Genomic DNA, 17,445 nt, shown 5'->3' on the forward strand with positions numbered 1-17,445 from the left:
GCAACAAATAGACTGAAAATATGGCAATTTTGTACACATAAACTGGATCCAGTGTTAACGCAAAAAGTAATAGAAATATTTTTATGAAATTTGTTAAATATGGTGTAGATGGCAGTATGGAGATTATACCACGTCTTTTTCTTTTCTTCTATGTTGAAAATTCTGGTTTCTATGGCAACACATAGACTGAAAAATATGGCAAATTGTACACATAAACTGAATTCAGTGGTAACTCAAAAAGTACTGGAAATATTTTTATGAAACTTGACATAGGGTAGATGCAATCTTGAGATTATGCAGGGTCTTATCAGTCCCCCCTATTTTGAAAAAATATTTGTTGCCTTGGCAACAAATAGGCTTAAAACATGACAAATATAACAATATTGTGACTAGTCAAAAAGAGCTGAAACTTTTATGAAATTGCATCTTTAATTCCAAAGTTATCTCCTCTTGAAGAATTTTGCTTTTTAAAATGTATTTTGGTAACAGGGATGTTTCAAATATTAACTTTAGAGTGTCCTTCAGTTCGTCTGTCTGTCTGTTCATAAAAACTTTTTCCTGTGATCACTTTTAAAGAACATTTCCAACAAATTTACTTAAAATAGAGAAAAATTTACACATTAGTGAATGGCCAATGGCCCTTCAGAATGCTGATGAGGTTCTATCCGGTAGGGGACTTATGGATTGCTTGCAATACTATGATAATTGCTTGTTATTTGTTAATTTTCAGTATATGGAACAGTTGTTATGTGAAGGAGAAAACTTGGAATTTTTCTTAGAAGGTGGTCGAAGTCGTACTGGAAAGGCGTTACAGCCGAAAGGTGGCCTACTGTCAATAGTGGTAGACTCGTTAACAAATGGTATATTATACTTATTTACATAGTTCTTTACCAATTATCTTAATGTATATTTTTAGCCAATGTTTGTACATTTATATTGTAGCAATATTAGAAAAGATCATATATGTCTGAAAGGGTTCTTAGCCTGACATAAAAAAAAACGAAAATAAAAACTTGTGTATTATCAAGTAAATATCTGTACATGGATAGGCTAAGTTATGAACTTACCTAGAAGAAATTGCTATTTTTGCTTACCTAAGCTCAGTGCACAAAGGTGAGTTTTAGTGATTGTATGATGTTTTACATCCATCCATCATCATTTTCTAGCAGACTTCTACGATTATTTTATTAATTATGCAGCTTGGGTCAAGAATGACACACCCAATGTTCACACATAATTACTTCATTATTGAAAAATTGTGACCCATTCTAGCACTCAATCTCATGTGAGCAATCCATGGCCATGAAAGCCCTCTTGTCAAATATTTAGAAAGATCTTAATCTTTATTAAAAAGGAGATAATTTATTGATGTTTGTGTTGTTATTTTCAGGGATTGCAGAGGATCTGTATATTGTGCCAGTCAGTATCAGTTATGAGAAGTTGTTGGAAGGTAACTTCAACAATGAACAGATGGTAAGTTAAACTTTGAGCCGCGTCACGACAAAACCAACATAATGGGTTTGCGACCAGCATGGATCCAGACTAGTCGGCGCATCAGCGCAGTCTGATCAGGATCCATGCTGTTCGCTATCAGTTTCTCTACTTGTAATAGAGTTGGTAAGCGAACAGCATGGATCCTGATCAGTCTGCGCAGATGCGCAGGCTGGTCTGGATCCATGCTGTCGCAAACACACTGTTGGTTTTGTCATGAAGCGGCTCATATCTTAAGTGCACTTGCCCATTTTTAAACCTGGACAAATCAGTTAAGGTAGTCTTACTGTAGTGCTTCTAACATCGACCAATATTGTAGCAAATTGGTTATTTCTGGAAGATTTTTTTTCTCCAAAATCATGGGCATTAGATTATATACAACCACTTGTCTATTATCACTTTGTACTAAATTCTGGTTATAAACGGTTGAAAATGATTGAGTACTAAAGATCAAGAAAAATAACAATCTGCCACTAGCTGATTGAATGTTAAAGACTTTAAAAGCAGAAATATAATATTTTTGTTAAATGAGAGACTAGCATAATATTTTTTTGCAAGTACATGTATGATGAATATTATGAGATTATTTTATTGATCATTGAAGGGTGTGGCTAAAAAGAAGGAGTCATTTTTTGGTGCTATCCGTGGAATCTGGTCAGTAATGAGAAATCATTACGGAAATGTGAGAGTCGACTTCGCTCAACCATTTTCAATGAAGGTAAATTACAAGAAAATTTGTTAAAGTTGATAAATGCATTTGATATGTAAGAGACCTTTGTGGGTAATCAGTTCAAACAGCTGACTTCAAATAACTTGTCTTGCATGGTCTGGCCACTGTTTGCTTAAAATTCCACTAGGGACTTTTTATTCTTTCATGTGATTAAGTATTTTACTTCCATACAAAACATTGTAAAGTCAAGGTTTGTTCTTTTTGACCTGGTCATACCTGAGATAATGCACTGAGCAGCACATGACGTATTTTATTATCACCAGTAAAGCAGTGTAACAAACCAAAAAGTAGAATTTGATATCTGTTCACCATAATATACATGTGCATTGTACATCTTTGTCTATGCTTCAATATGGTTTAAGCTCATATCCTACAATATTGCTTTGTATATTTTTATAGACATTAATATTTTTATAGACATTAATTGTGCTATAATGACATGGATTTATTAATAAAGCCCAGTTTAATTTATTTTCACCCAATAACATTATTTATCAAGATAAAAGAAATGTCTTCATTATTTTGCTATATTCTAGTCGGCATTGAAACTGTTTATTTTATTTTAATCACATGCTTTATTTTGATCAGGAGTTAATGCTAGCTTGTCAGCTTCAGAGCCCCTCACTGAGCCCTGACTCATCCACGGGAGATTTCAGCAATCCTGGTTCCCCACCTAATATTGTTCGTATCAGTAGTTTAACGTCCCTGTACGGAACCGACGTTGTTACTGAGGATCAGAGACAACTAGTCAACCGTGTTGGCCTTCATGTGTTACACAGTAAGTCAAGTGTTCAAATAAAATGGTTTTAATAATACTTTAGATCTAAAAATGTGCTCAAAATATTCTGAAATTGTCTGCATTTTGTATCGACTCTTAACCTTCTGGTAGTAAGAGATTCTACCCACAACACCAGCACAGACCAGCCTGTACATCTAGCTTCAACGGATTTATGGTTTCTTCCCAATGTGTCTATTTACTCATGTTTCTTTAAGCACGCCTCTAGATGAGCCAAAATATTTCAAGAAAATCAATATTGAGAAAAGCATACTAAAATTTTTAAGAAAGGTAAAACATTCAAGATCCAAGTTATATTTTACATGTTATATGCGGTTTAAGACTGATTTTGCAGTATTTTATAATCATATTTCTACTGCGTTAGTAACGCAGTAAGGACTGTTTTTTGCATTTTTGGTAATTTTCTTGGATTGAATGTGCCGATTGCAATATGTTAATTCCTTTATTTGTTCACCTCACACTATTTTACTATTAAATACATTTCCAAAATTTTCATGAAAATTAACATGAATCTGGAGGCGTGCTGCATTAAAGTTTTCAATAGACCTTTATTAATTATATGAGCTGTGTCACGACAAAACCAACATAATAAGTTTGCAACCAGCATGGATCCAGACCAGCATGGGCATCCGCGCAGTCTGATCAGGATCCATGCTGTTCGCTATCAGTTTATTTACTTGTTATAGGGTCTGTAAGCGAACAGCATGTATCCTGATCAGACTATGCGGATGCGCAGGCTGGTCTGGATCCATGCTGGTCGCAAACGCATTATGTTGGTTTTGTCATGACATGGCTCACATTTAAGTCTATTCTTGGAACTTACCAGGCAGCAACTGGTACAGACCTAGATCAGTTCACACATCACTATTCAATCAGTACTTGTTGTTTTAAAATGTTCTCTAAAAATGATGAATGGTTTTGTCCAGATTGAACAATGGACAAGTCCATTTAAGATATTTAGTATGGTAAGAGTAAATATGTCAGACAATATGTCAGAAACATTATTCATCATGTTTGACCATGTGAAGTGGATCAGACTTGACTAGAGATAATTGATTATCACCTTGGGAAAACACAATGCTACAATGTTATCCCTGATTTTTTATTTCAGCTTGCGTGCAGACGTCAGCTATAATGTGTACACAGTTACTGTCATTTCTCCTTCTTACCAAACATAGACAGGTAACATTTCTCTGTACTTATTAACCCCTTTACCTGATGAATTTGTGTAATGGATTAACCCAGCTTTGAATATGGAATAGTCCATTTAAAGTGTAAGGGATGTCAAGCTACCAAGTGTATCAAGCCATTACTGGTGGCAAATGCTAATTATTTTTTGTTCCAGTAGATAAAATGTTAAATATATTTGGCATATACAATACTCTATTCAGCAAGATAATTGGTACTTGTTATAAAGAAAGTTAAACATTCTCTTTAAACTATCCTACTTTATAAAAAAGAGACATAAGTCTAATTTATTTATTGCAACAAGCTGTGTTTATATTTGTTATTATTCAAATCAAATTGGTATTTGAAAACAAATCACAATATATGTGTAAATACATATGTTACTTTTTTATAATTGTATGGTTTCTGGTGACTTATAGGGCCATGTGGCCAGGTGCTGTGTTATTTTTTTCTTGTAGATATCTATTGTAATAGATATGAACATGTTACGATAATAAAATATTTACATACTTATGTTGGCCAGATCATTATTATATTCTTAGCTTTTAACATACTATTAATCTTTATCACAGTATACATGTATTTGTGGTTAAACTTTTCCTTATTTAAATGTATAACTGTCGATTATTGACTTTTATGGGCTTCCATATCAAAGTATGAAAATTTAGTTAAAAGCCATGATTGTTTTAATGTGCAACTTTATCTATCTTTATTAGTGGTAAAGGCATAACCACTTTCTCTGTTAGCTCTTGGTAGCTCTCAAATAATAGAAGAATTGTAGAGAAGCTTGGGATTATTTTTCTGCCTTTTTTACTAAGTCACATAACTCAGGCAATGATTTTCCTACTAAATTTTTCCCCTTTGTTAATTTGAAAAGTTCCCATTTTATAAATTATTCCATTCGTAAAAAGTTCCCATTTTATAATTATTCCATTTGTAAATTGGAAAAGTTCCCATTTTATCCAGAATCTTGTTTGTATGTTGTCTGTTTGACTGGTTTTTTTTTCCGTAGTTTTGAAGGATTGTACAGTATTTTTGCAGGTTTATTAAATGTTTTGTTTTGTGTGCAGGGAACATCATTGGACACACTGGTGAGAGATTTTGTGTGGATTAGGGAGGAAGTATTGGTACGGAAGCGAGATTTGGGGTTCTCACCGTCATCAAGCAATAGAGATATAGTGTGTTATTCCTTGTCCCTTCTAGGACCTAGTCTCGTTAATTGGAGGTAGGATTGAAAGCTTGATATTTTCTCCTTTTTTTTCAAATATTTTGCTTGTTAATTCAAGAAAATTTATTTTGTCGGATTTCATTTCAAACTTGTGAGATGTAAATTAGTGTTGATTTAAATTATATAGAAAATAATCTCCACACTTATAAACAAAAAAACAAAATGAATTTTATAATTTAGATTTCAAAAGGCAGACATTTTGATAATGAAATATAAACTCCTGTATTTCAGAACGGATGGAGAAAAGGGGGAAAAGGAAGTGGTTCCAGCTATAGATATACCGTCAGTGTTTGCCCTCAGTTACTATAGTAACAATGTTATTTCCGTCTTCTTATTGGAGAGCATTGTTGGTATGGTTTGTTCTTGTTGTTTTTCTGTTTTGTTTGGTTTTGTTTTTGTTTTTGTTTTTTTTAATTCTTTATTTTTAGCTCACCTGTCACAAAGTGACAGGGTGAGCTTTTGTGATCGCTTTTCGTCCGGCGTCCGTCCGTCCGTCCGTCGTCCGTCCGTCCGTCCGTAAACTTTTACTTTAAATGACATCTCCTCATAAACCACTAAGCCAATTTCATCCAAACTTCACAGGAATGTTCCTTTGGTGGTCACCTTTAAAAATTGTTCAAAGAATTTAATTCCATGCAAAACTCTGGTTGCCATGGCAACCGAAAGAAAAAACTTTAAATATCTTCTTTTAAAAAACCATAAGAGCTAGAGCTTAGATATTTGGCATGAAACATCTTCTAGTGAGTGTCTACCAAGTTTGTTCAAATAAAAGCCCTGTGGTCAAAATTGGCCCCGCCCCGGGGGGTCATTGATTTTCCTATATGCATATAGTAAAAACTTAAAAAATCTTCTTTTAAAGAACCCAAAGAGCTAGAGCTAAGATATTTAGCATGAAACATGTTCTAATGGGTGTCTACCAAGTTTGTTCAAATAAAAGCCCTGGGGTGAGAATTGGCCCCGCCCTGGGGGTCATTGAATTTTCCCTATATGCATATAGTAAAAACTTAAAAAATCTTCTTTTAAAGAACTCAAAGAGCTAGAGCTTAGATATTTGGCATGAAACATCTTCTAGTGAGTGTCTACCAAGTTTGATCAAATAAAAGCCCTGGGGTCAAAATTGGCCCCGCCCCGGGGGTCATTGATTTTCCCTATATGCATATAGTAAAAACTTAAAAAATCTTCTTTTAAAGAACCCAAAGAGCTAGAGCTTAGATATTTAGCATGAAACATGTTCTAATGGGTGTCTATCAAGTTTGTTCAAATAAAAGCCCTGGGGTGAAAATTGGCCCCGCCCGGGGGGTCATTGATTTTCCCTATATGCATATAGTAAAAACTTAAAAAATCTTCTTTTAAAGAACTCAAAGAGCTATGGCTAAGATATTGAGCATCAAACATGTTCTAATAGGTGTCTACCAAGTTTGTTTCAAAAACAAGCCCAGGGGTCAAAATTGGCCCCGCCCCGGGGGTCATTGATTTTCTTTATATGTGTTTAGCAAAAACTTTAAAGCTTCTTTGAAAAAACCCAAATAGCTAGAGTTTAGATATTAAGCATGAAACATCTTCTAGTAAGTGTCTACAAAGTTTGTTCAAATAAAAGCCCTGGGGTCAAAACTGGCCCGGCCCCAGGGGTGTCATTGTTTTTTAACTATATGTGTATAGTAAAAAACTTCAAAAAAATCTTCTTTTAAAAAGCCCAATGAGCTAGAGCTTAAAATTTTAGCATGAAAGATCTTCTTATGGGTGTCTACCAAGTTTGTGCAAATAAAAGCCCTTGGGTTAAATTGGCTCTGCAACGTTGGGGGGGGGGGGGGGGGTTGGGGGGGCCTATATACAGGTGAGCGACCTCAGAGCCATCATGGCCCTCTTGTTTGATTATATACCCCTGAAGGGAGGCATATTAAATCGCACCGTCCATCCGTCTGTGCGTCCCCACTTCATTCGTGTCTGGACTGTAACTATGTCATACATTGAGGGATTTTGAATTAACTTGGCACAAATGTCTACTACATTAAGACGATGTGTAGCGTTCAAGAACCACATCATGTTATCATTTTATCGCAATTAACGTAAAGAGGTACACACATTCGTGTCCGGACTGTAACTTTGTCATGCACCAAATGATTTTAAAATAACTAGGCATAAATGTCTACCACATCAAGACGATGTGTCGCGTCCAAGAATTACGTCCCTACCTCAAAGGTCAAGGTCACACTAACATTTTGAAGTTTCACATTATCACAATTAGAATTAATAGGTACACACAATCGTGTCCGGGCTGTAACTTTGTCATGCATAGAAGGATTTTAAAATAACTAGGCATAAATGTCTACCACATCAAGACGACATGTCGCGACAAAGACCCATGTCCCTACCTTCAAGGTCAAGGTCACACTTATAGTTTGAAGGTACTCATTCTCTCGAGAAGAGTTTGAAGATACACATTCATGTCCGGACTGTAACTTTGTCCTGCATGGAAGGATTTTAAAATAACTTGACACAAATGTCTACCACATCAGGACAAAGTGTCGCGGCTAAGGCTTATGTCCGTCTGTCCCCATTTACACAACAATCGTATTCAGACTGTATCTTTGTCATGCATTGAGGGATGTTGAAATAACTTGGCACAGATGTCTATCTCATTACAACATTTTGTCTCGCCCAGGACCCTTCTTAAAGGTCAAGGTCACACTTATATTTTGAAATTAGTTACTTTCATTCTCTTTTCTTTTCATAATATCTGCATGCTTAAGAAACCTTTGGGTGACAGCTCTTGTTTGTCATTTTCTTACAATTTAAGAAGTTCTTAAACCAATGTTGGAATGCCAGTTTAGTGTTTTCTTTGTAATATGTAATGGAGTCATAAAACTCTTCATTTCTCTGCAGTCTATTTATAGATCTCTACTCTGACCTTTTATTTGAATAACAATGGATTTAACCACAAACATTGACATGTGCTCTTTGTTAACGAATATGTTGTGGTGAAATTTTTATTGTATCCACTATTAGAATAAGACAGGTCAGGGATCTATGCATTGCATGTTTTTTATAGAATATTTATATGAAACTCCCTAATATTAATAATGAGCTATTCCATTTTCACAGAAGGATCAGTCCATTATGCAAATTTAGGCATGGTCAGGGTTAATTTTCGTGTTTTATATTACAGTAAGTTCTGTGATATATCTAAGTGACATCAGTCTCACAACCCTGGAAACATCAACACCAGGGGAGATAATTCTTATGTCAAGGGAGGAAATCCTAGAAACAGCTGTCCAGTTGTCTACCCTGCTGGAATATGAGTTTATTGCTGTACCGGTAAGATAAACTTTTTGAGAACAATAAATGTTCATTCTTGAAAAATTACATTGCAAATCTTTTTTGATAAGAAAATGGAAAGTTTTCCTTCAAAGTATACCTTATGATTCAAGCTAATTTTTATGTTTATTTAGAGAATACATATTTTTTTTAATTTATATATTATTTTTTAATATAAAAGTTATTTTCTGGTAAACAAGTAAAGTAATTCATGCTTTCCTAAGGTACCAAAAGTCCACATGAAGCACCTGAATGTGTTTTATATTATTACATATATAATATATTTGTAACTGGGAGCCTGCAGCTTTAATGATGCTGTATTTTGCATGATGTATTTCACAGCCATGTACAATGTTAGAAGAGGTACTCGCTGATACGTTAGATTCTCTAGTCACGTCCGAGCTTCTCAAGATTGATGACCATCAAGATGTAAGCTAGTTTTAGTTGTTACACTAATTATGTGTCAATTTGTGAATAAATAACAATTTTGAGTGTGTTGTTGTATTGTATAATCTTGTACAGTGTGAAACTTCTGAAAACCAAATGTACAATTTGAGTTCAGACGCTCGGAGATATAATCACAAAGGCAGTAAACCTACGTGATTATTTATAAGACACTGTAGCTTGTGTTATATGACATTGCAAGTAATATTTTTATACCCTGACTACTACTAGTAGGGGAGTTCACCATAGCTATGAATAGACAATAAACTTTAACCTACATTTCTCCCTCAATCACAGAACTGATTGTAATAAATCTTACAGAAATGATCCTTAACATAATCAATAAGATGGGCTTTGGATTTTTTTCCTGCATTTGAAAGTCTTGAAAAGAAGCTGTATAACCTTAGAATAGCAGATGTTGCATATAATTAAACTAAAAGATTAAAAGAATGATACTTGTATATTATTATAGTTTCGACATGGCCAAATGATTAACACAGCAGACTAGTAATCTAAAGTTTGCTCAAACTCTGTCAGGGGCAAGCCATTGTTCTCTTGAGCAAGAAACATAATTTTCATTACTTAGTACTGGTTGGTTCTAGGAACTGATTCGAGAGTATTTCAATAACCTTATAGCTTCCAACATGATCAAATTAAAATAAATCTGTATCAACTAAAAGAATAACATAAAAAAATGGTTGTTTTCATTAATATTTGCTGTTTTGGTCAGAATATTTTTACATATTTTATAGTTTTTTTTATACAAGTAAATTAAAATGTTTACAGCAGTATGATACATATGAGAATGTACATGATCGTCAGTGGGCAACAAGATTGTCGGCCAGTTTGTCGTGGGCAGACGGCGATGATGATGAGGAAGATTACTATCAACCAGAACAGATGTTACGAGTAAGTTATTATTTACTTGTTGTTTTTACATCATTGTTTGTGTATAGCTTAGTCACATTCTTATACTAGCGAAAAATAGGCTTAACAAAATATTTTTATGCAAAGAAGTTCAATTGTATATTTTAGAACTTTAAAAATGCATTTAGACTTAGAGTAAGCGATGACCTCACTAAGCTGAAATATATTTTAAGAAGTCATTGAATGTTATTAGCTTACATTCTTTTTGAGATTTCCTGATATTCGACCAATCGTATGAAAGTTTTTAAGATGAAGTTTTCAGCATTTCTCCAATATTTCAGCAATTTAAAATGTACCAATTTTGAATTGACTATGTTGCTTTTCAGGAGCGGCTAGTAATTTATATTTTCACACCTATTTATATTCCATGGTTTGACATAAATTTTAGCTCACCTGTCACAAAGTGACAGGGTGAGCTTTTGTGATCGCTTTTCGTCCGGCGTCCGTCCGTCGTCCGTCCGGCGTCCGTCGTGCCGTAAACTTTTACTTTAAATGACATCTCCTCATAAACCACTAGGCCAATTTCATCCAAACTTCACAGGAATGTTCCTTTGGTGGTCACCTTTAAAAATTGTTCAAAGAATTTAATTCCATGCAGAACTCTGGTTGCCATGGCAACCGAAAGAAAAAACTTTAAATATCTTCTTTTAAAAAACCCTAAGAGCTAGAGCTTAGATATTTGGCATGAAACATCTTCTAGTGAGTGTCTACCAAGTTTGTTCAAATAAAAGCCCTGGGGTCAAAATTGGCCCCGCCCCAGGGGGTCATTGATTTTCCCAGTATGCATATAGTAAAAACTTAAAAAATCTTCTTTTAAAGAACCCAAAAAGCTAGAGCTAAGATATTTTGCATGAAATATGTTCTAATGAGTGTCTACCAAGTTTGTTCAAATAAAAGCCCTGGGGTCAAAATTGGCCCCTCCCAGGGGGTCATTGATTTTCCCTATATGCATATAGTAAAAACTTAAAAAATCTTCTTTTAAAGAACTCAAAGAGCTAGAGCTAAGATATTTGGCATCAAACATGTTATAATAGGTGTCTACCAAGTTTGTTCAAATAAAAGCCCTGGGGTCAAAATTGGACCCGCCCCGGGGGTCATTGATTTTCCTTATATGTGTATAGCAAAAACTTAAAAAAATCTTCTTTGAAGAAACCCAAATAGCTAGAGTTAAGATATTAAGCATGAAACATCTTCTAGTAAGTGTCTACAAAGTTTGTTCAAATAAAAGCCCTGGGGTCAAAACTGGCCCCGCGCCCAGGGGTGTCATTGTTTTTAACTATATGTGTATAGTAAACACTTAAAAAAATCTTCTTTAAAAAAGCCCAATGAGCTAGAGCTTAGATGTTTAAGATGAAACATCTTCTTATGAGTGTCTACCAAGTTTGTTCAAATAAAAGCCCTGGGGTTAAAATTGGCCCCGCCCCAGGGGGTCATTGATTTTCCCTATATGCATATAGTAAAAACTTAAAAAATCTTCTTTTAAAGAACTCAAAGAGCTAGAGCTAAGATATTTAGCATCAAACATGTTCTAATAGGTGTTTACCAAGTTTGTTCAAATAAAAGCCCTGGGGTCAAAATTGGCCCCTCCCAGGGGGTCATTGATTTTCCTTATATGTGTATAGCAAAAACTTTAAAAAAATTTCTTTGAAAAAAACCAAATAGCTAGAGTTTAGATATTAAGCATGAAACATCTTCTAGTGAGTGTCTACAAAGTTTGTTCAAAAAAAAGCCTGGGGGTCAAAATTGGCCCCGCCCCGGGGGTCATTGATTTTCCTTATAGTATAGCAAAAACTTAAAATCTTCTTTGAAAAAACCCAAATAGCTAGAGTTTAGATATTAAGCATGAAACATCTTCTAGCAAGTGTCTTCAAAGTTTGTTCAAATAAAAGCCCTGGGGTCAAAACTGGCCCCACCCCAGGGGTGTCATGTATATGTGTATTATAAGTAAAAACTTAAAATATCTTCTTTTAAAAAGCCCAATGAGCTAGAGCTTAGATGTTTAGCATGAAACATCTTCTTATGGGGGGGGCTATATACAGGTGAGCGACCTCAGGGCCATCATGGCCCTCTTGTTTAATGTTATGTTTATTTCAATTAAAACATAACATGATGAAATGCATTACGTTCTTGTAGTAAACAAAGCAATAAGTAATCACAATTTGAGCCGTGCCATGACAAAACCAACATAATGGGTTTGTGACCAGCATGGATCCAGACCAGCCAGCACGTCCGCGCAGTCTGATCAGGATCCATGCTGTTCGCTTACTAACCCTATTACAAATAGAGAAACTGATAGGGAACAGCAAAACGCACTATGTTGGTTTTGTCATGACGCGGCTCATTTGTTAAAAACATGATAGTTGAAAATACATGATGGTGGGACCACTGACATAGATCAAGAAGTTTTGTTATGTATAATTATATAACGTCCAGTTGATACAAATGTCATCCTGTAAGAAATGAAATTACATAAAGAATATAATCATAGGCATGACAGCACTAAATGTTTTACTTAATAGGTAAACTTAGAGCATGAAGATTGTAAAGGAAAGCTGAAATTTTTCCACTCGATATTGGCTCCATTTTTCGAGGCTTACCTCATCACTGGTCACAATATAAGCTCAATGACGGAAGAAGATATGACAGGTTAGTGGCAATTTTGCAATTATACTTTTTTTTTTTAACCTGAAAAATGTGCAAAAAACCTACATGTAAGGATGCCTTATTGCAAAGCTTTCCAGCCAAAAAAAATCTTAACATTGGCCAATATTGTAATAAATCTGGTCAATGCCCGAGCATTATCTTTCACAATCTTAGGTATTCAATAATTTTTAATTGTTTATAACGTAGCGATAAAAAATGAGTGATTTTAATGATCTAATGCTCAAGATTTTGAAAAAAATAACGTTCCGGAAATATCCGATTTGCTACAATATTGGCAGATGTTGGAATTTTTTTGGTGGGAAAGCACTACAGTAAGACTACCTTAAGCACATTTTGCAGAATGACAAAAATAGACCTTAACTCTTCTTTTACTGAATAAACTATGCTGTACCACCTTGAGCACAGCCTATGTCAGCCATTAATTGATCCTTACTGCTTTACTAAATAATCCTACTAGGGACTTATGATTCTTTCATGTAAGGAAGCTATGCAACTAACACTAAACAGACTCAAAGTTGGCGGTTCTACACAGGGTGCCTGCTTCTGCTAAAAAAAAAAAAAAGGCACGGAGAGGCATTTGAGGTCTTACTTAACCAGGAAAACAAGGAAGTTTCCTTATGATCTCAATCTGTTGGTGTGGTTCAAAACCCATCAAAGAACAAATAATATGAGCAGTGTCACGACAAAACCAATATAGTGCGTATGCGACCAGCATGGCTCCAGACCAGCCTGTGTATCCGTGCAGTCTGATCAGGACCCTTGCTGTTCGCTTACAAACCCTATTACAAGTACAGAAACTGATAGCGAACAGCATGGATCCTGATCAGACTGCGCTGGCTGGTCTGGATCCATGCTGGTCGCAAACCCACTATGTTGGTTTGTCATGACACAGCTCAAATTTTTAATATGTCAACAGTATAGAATAAGTCAGTCTATTGTATTTATTTGGTCTAACCAATGGCTCAGGCTGTATTACTTGTTGCACATTGTAGATAATTTTATATCAAAATCTCTTATACAAATAATTGATGTAGTTCCAAATCAATAAATAAATATCTTATATAAATTCATTAGCTTAAGGTTGAAAATTCAAAGACAGAAACATTTTATATTTCAAAAATTCTCTTAAGAGACAGAAAATTTTGATATTTCAAAAACATTGTGTCATCATTTTAAATGGTGACTGTTTTTAAGTTTATATTTATGTTGGTTTATAGAACTGTTTTAACACTTTTTTACCTTCAATTATTGTAGAAGGAGATTTTATGAAGAATTTACACAATCATGCTAAAACAAGAGTTACTGATGGAGTGGCAAGCTATGGTAAGTTTACACAATAATGCAATAATGTCATGAAGTGTTGTGTTGTTGTTTGTTTTTGTTTTTTTGCGAGTTATGATTATTATATCATAGCAAGTAATATTTGTTCATGTTCCACTGTCTAAATTGTGCATATACATTTCCATAAAACATTCAATAGAAAATAAGATGTTTTTAAATTGCAGTCTATAACAGGATTTGTGCAGGGCATGAAAAGTCCTTGAATTTGGTGGTTAGTCCTTGAAAACTCCTTGAATTTGTCAAGGAAAAAAGTCTTTGAAATCTCCTTGAATTTTATATGAATGTTATAGTTTAATGGTTAAATATTACTGTTCAGATATATATCACTCTGTCAAATGTTGTGTTACATTTTGATTCTTGCTCTCAAATAAAAATACATTCTACAGTTTGCTGTTTTCTAGGCAGGCATTTTGTTTTTTAACATTTTTAAATTTGATGTAGTAATGTTCTAATTTAAGAAAGGGGTTGGAGTGGTAATTGGTCTTTTTCAAAGTAAAGGTCAAGGTCTTTGAGACTTAAAATAGATTCTCCTACTTTTTCTTATAGAGAGGTCACACTTTTACATTTTTTGAAAAACTACAGGAAGCAGTCAATACGTAATCAGATTAATTACAAACATTGTATATACTAAAAGTGTTTATTCTTTGCTGATGTTATTACTGTATAATTTTGTAATATAAATCATTATTAACAGGTGAAAGTGCGGCCCTGGAGACATTGAAGAGTGCTGTTAAATCGTTTAAAGATCTTCGTATCATAGACTGTTATAATGCCGGCGGAGTTAGCATGCTCGACCTTCATGGCAGGTACGATGTGCGAGACTCACTCAACCAATACATACAGATGCTGGAGAGTCTGCGCGGTTAAAGTGGTGCTTTTAACAAATCCAATTTCGACACTCTGACAATATTACTGCCAGAGAATCTTATAAGTCAAAGATTGTTCACTAAACATATTCAAGATTTTCGACACCAACTAATAAGTGCAGATGCTTAAAAGCCTGCAAGGTTTATATGTTCTTTGGAAAAAATAAATTATTTCAACTATACAAATACCTACAGAATACAAATACATACAGATAGTGGTATAGCAAACAGGGTCTTAGCAGACGTTTAAGATTTTCGACTCTGTACAATTGATTAATCCTGATTGGTTCACTGTTTACTATTAAAAATAAGGTTCAAGAATGAGGACACTTCTTCCTAAAAACCAGAACAATAAAGGTTGTTATGAGATCAATACAGGTTGTGGGTACCCAAATGAGAAGGAAATCTGTTTTTTTTATATTGTTCTTGTTGCTTTGTCTCAGCTTTTGAAGAAACAGTTAATATACTTAGATTTGTATGATAAATATAATACTGATTTGTAAATTGTGATCTCTTTTTGATGTTTGTAATGTATTTTTTGTTTACTTGATTGAAAAACAATATGTTTGGCAAATCTATGTTTCCAGTAGGAAACTATCATAGCTACTAAATTTTTGTTAAATGGACTTATTGGTCAATGAATTAGGGATTACAGTATCAAATTTTCATTAAAGTAAGAAGCCAACTGTGGCTAGACTCTTTATTGATTGTGAAGGCAAATTATCATTCCAAGGCAAGTCATTTTTAATATCTACAATTTAAAAGTTAAAATTATGATATTTAAATAAAGTCCCGAATATACACTTGAGAAAATACTCATTAATATAAAATGAATGGTTATATACATGTATATCTTTTGTTAGTTTAGGGTTTGGAGAAATTGAACCATTTAGTTTAAAGCTGCATACCTCCAGATGAACCAAAATATTTTAAGGAAATCAAATTTGAGAAAACGTACTGAGATCCGAAAAAAGGTTAAAAAAACAAGATAAAAGTAATAATTTCCATGTAATCTGCAAGGAATGACTGATTTTACAGTATTTTTCACCATATTTCTGCTGGGTTACTAACCCAGTAAGGGTTATTTTTGCATATTTTGACCTCTCTTTGCTAACTGACATGGATTGTAAATGCTGCTTCCAATGTGAAAATTATTTTCTTTGTTCACATCACAATATTTTACTTTCTAACACATTATCAAATTTCACATGAAAATTTAGAGGCCTGCTTTAAACTATATCTTATTTCAAACATATATACACACTATGTAGGTACAATCAAATTAGAATAAAGGATTGAATTGAAAGGGTAAAACTTTATTAGAAACTCTTCTACTCATATATTGTTTAACCATTTAATTGTTACACATTACCCACAATTTGAAATTGACTAATTAAAAAGTTTTGGGTTGAGTCTGAATTTCTGTCTCTGTTTTATAGACTTTGAGTCTGATATGATTACATTTAATTATTACTTGAACTTGAATTAATAAATACAGTAAACTCTGTATTAAACAGACATGGTAAATTATGATAAAGAATACAGTGCAACCTGTCTTCACAGATCAGTTGTGAAATACTAAATGTAGGCTTTGTTTTCAGGTTGTGCCTCATTACAAGTTGCTTTTTGCATTTTGTTTTAAATCATTTCAATTTTGTTTATATTATAGAACTTTTTAAGAAATGATTTGATACTAACTGCATATTTGTACTAAATTGTATTAAAATAAATGTCAATATATGTAAGATATTCAAATTATTTGGAATATATCAAGAATAGATTTTCCATGCTTGTGCCTGTTTGTGCCTGAAATAATGTACAGAAGGGCACCTGAGGTCTTCCTCCACCAGTAAAGCTGGAAAGTCAGTATATGGCCTATATTGTGTAGCAGCTATGTAAACCAAACAAACAAATATTCCATGCATAAGTGACAGAAAAACATTGTTTTTATGAAAATTAAAGTTGTCTTTATGTTCAGTTATATTACAATATTTAGGAATAAGTTTGAAAAATTAAAAAAATCCCCACTTCCAACAATTAATTAATATTTGGTTGTACTAACTAATATGTTGTAAATATTTAGGATTACAATTAAAGGCCCACTATGTCTCAGAAATGCTGTCATTTTTATTTCTCAAAAACTGTTTATTTTTGGTATCTTGTTACAGATTCAAAAAGCATAATCATTTGCCATATACATGAACTATCTTTTGCATCTTTAGCTCTGTTGGTAATTAGTGTAATGATAGTAAATTAGTATTTTGTATACTACATTTTGCTTTTTTTACGACACATAACTACATGCATGTTCAGCGCAACTTTTTTCAGATGTTAAACATCTAACATGCACTAAATCCATTATTTAAACATTATTCAACACATGTTTCGCATTTTTAAAGAATTGGGAAAAAATATGGATTTCTGAGGCAAAATGTGCCATTAAAGATAACAACAC

The 17,445-nt window shown here is 33.7% G+C and overlaps 1 protein-coding gene across 2 annotated transcripts in view; it reads left to right on the top strand.

The window, feature by feature from the left end:
- The window catches only part of LOC132741315 (glycerol-3-phosphate acyltransferase 1, mitochondrial-like), a 40,749-nt gene extending 23,588 nt beyond the window's left edge, over positions 1-17,161 (top strand). For both annotated transcript variants that reach the window (XM_060729445.1, XM_060729443.1), the window contains exons 10-22: positions 731-860; positions 1,391-1,473; positions 2,096-2,209; positions 2,810-2,999; positions 4,129-4,199; positions 5,276-5,430; positions 5,665-5,783; positions 8,600-8,748; positions 9,091-9,177; positions 9,979-10,101; positions 12,639-12,765; positions 14,038-14,106; positions 14,819-17,161. In XM_060729445.1, the coding sequence (XP_060585428.1) occupies positions 731-860; positions 1,391-1,473; positions 2,096-2,209; positions 2,810-2,999; positions 4,129-4,199; positions 5,276-5,430; positions 5,665-5,783; positions 8,600-8,748; positions 9,091-9,177; positions 9,979-10,101; positions 12,639-12,765; positions 14,038-14,106; positions 14,819-14,991 (1,590 nt within the window). In that variant the 3' untranslated portion in view covers positions 14,992-17,161. The remainder of the gene's footprint in view (positions 1-730; positions 861-1,390; positions 1,474-2,095; positions 2,210-2,809; positions 3,000-4,128; positions 4,200-5,275; positions 5,431-5,664; positions 5,784-8,599; positions 8,749-9,090; positions 9,178-9,978; positions 10,102-12,638; positions 12,766-14,037; positions 14,107-14,818) is intronic.
- The last annotated feature ends 284 nt before the right edge of the window (positions 17,162-17,445 follow it).

Source organism: Ruditapes philippinarum, unplaced genomic scaffold (assembly GCF_026571515.1).
Source record: "Ruditapes philippinarum isolate M1 unplaced genomic scaffold, ASM2657151v2 ctg1458_1_1_1_1, whole genome shotgun sequence".
Classification (NCBI taxonomy): Eukaryota; Metazoa; Mollusca; class Bivalvia; order Venerida; family Veneridae; genus Ruditapes; species Ruditapes philippinarum.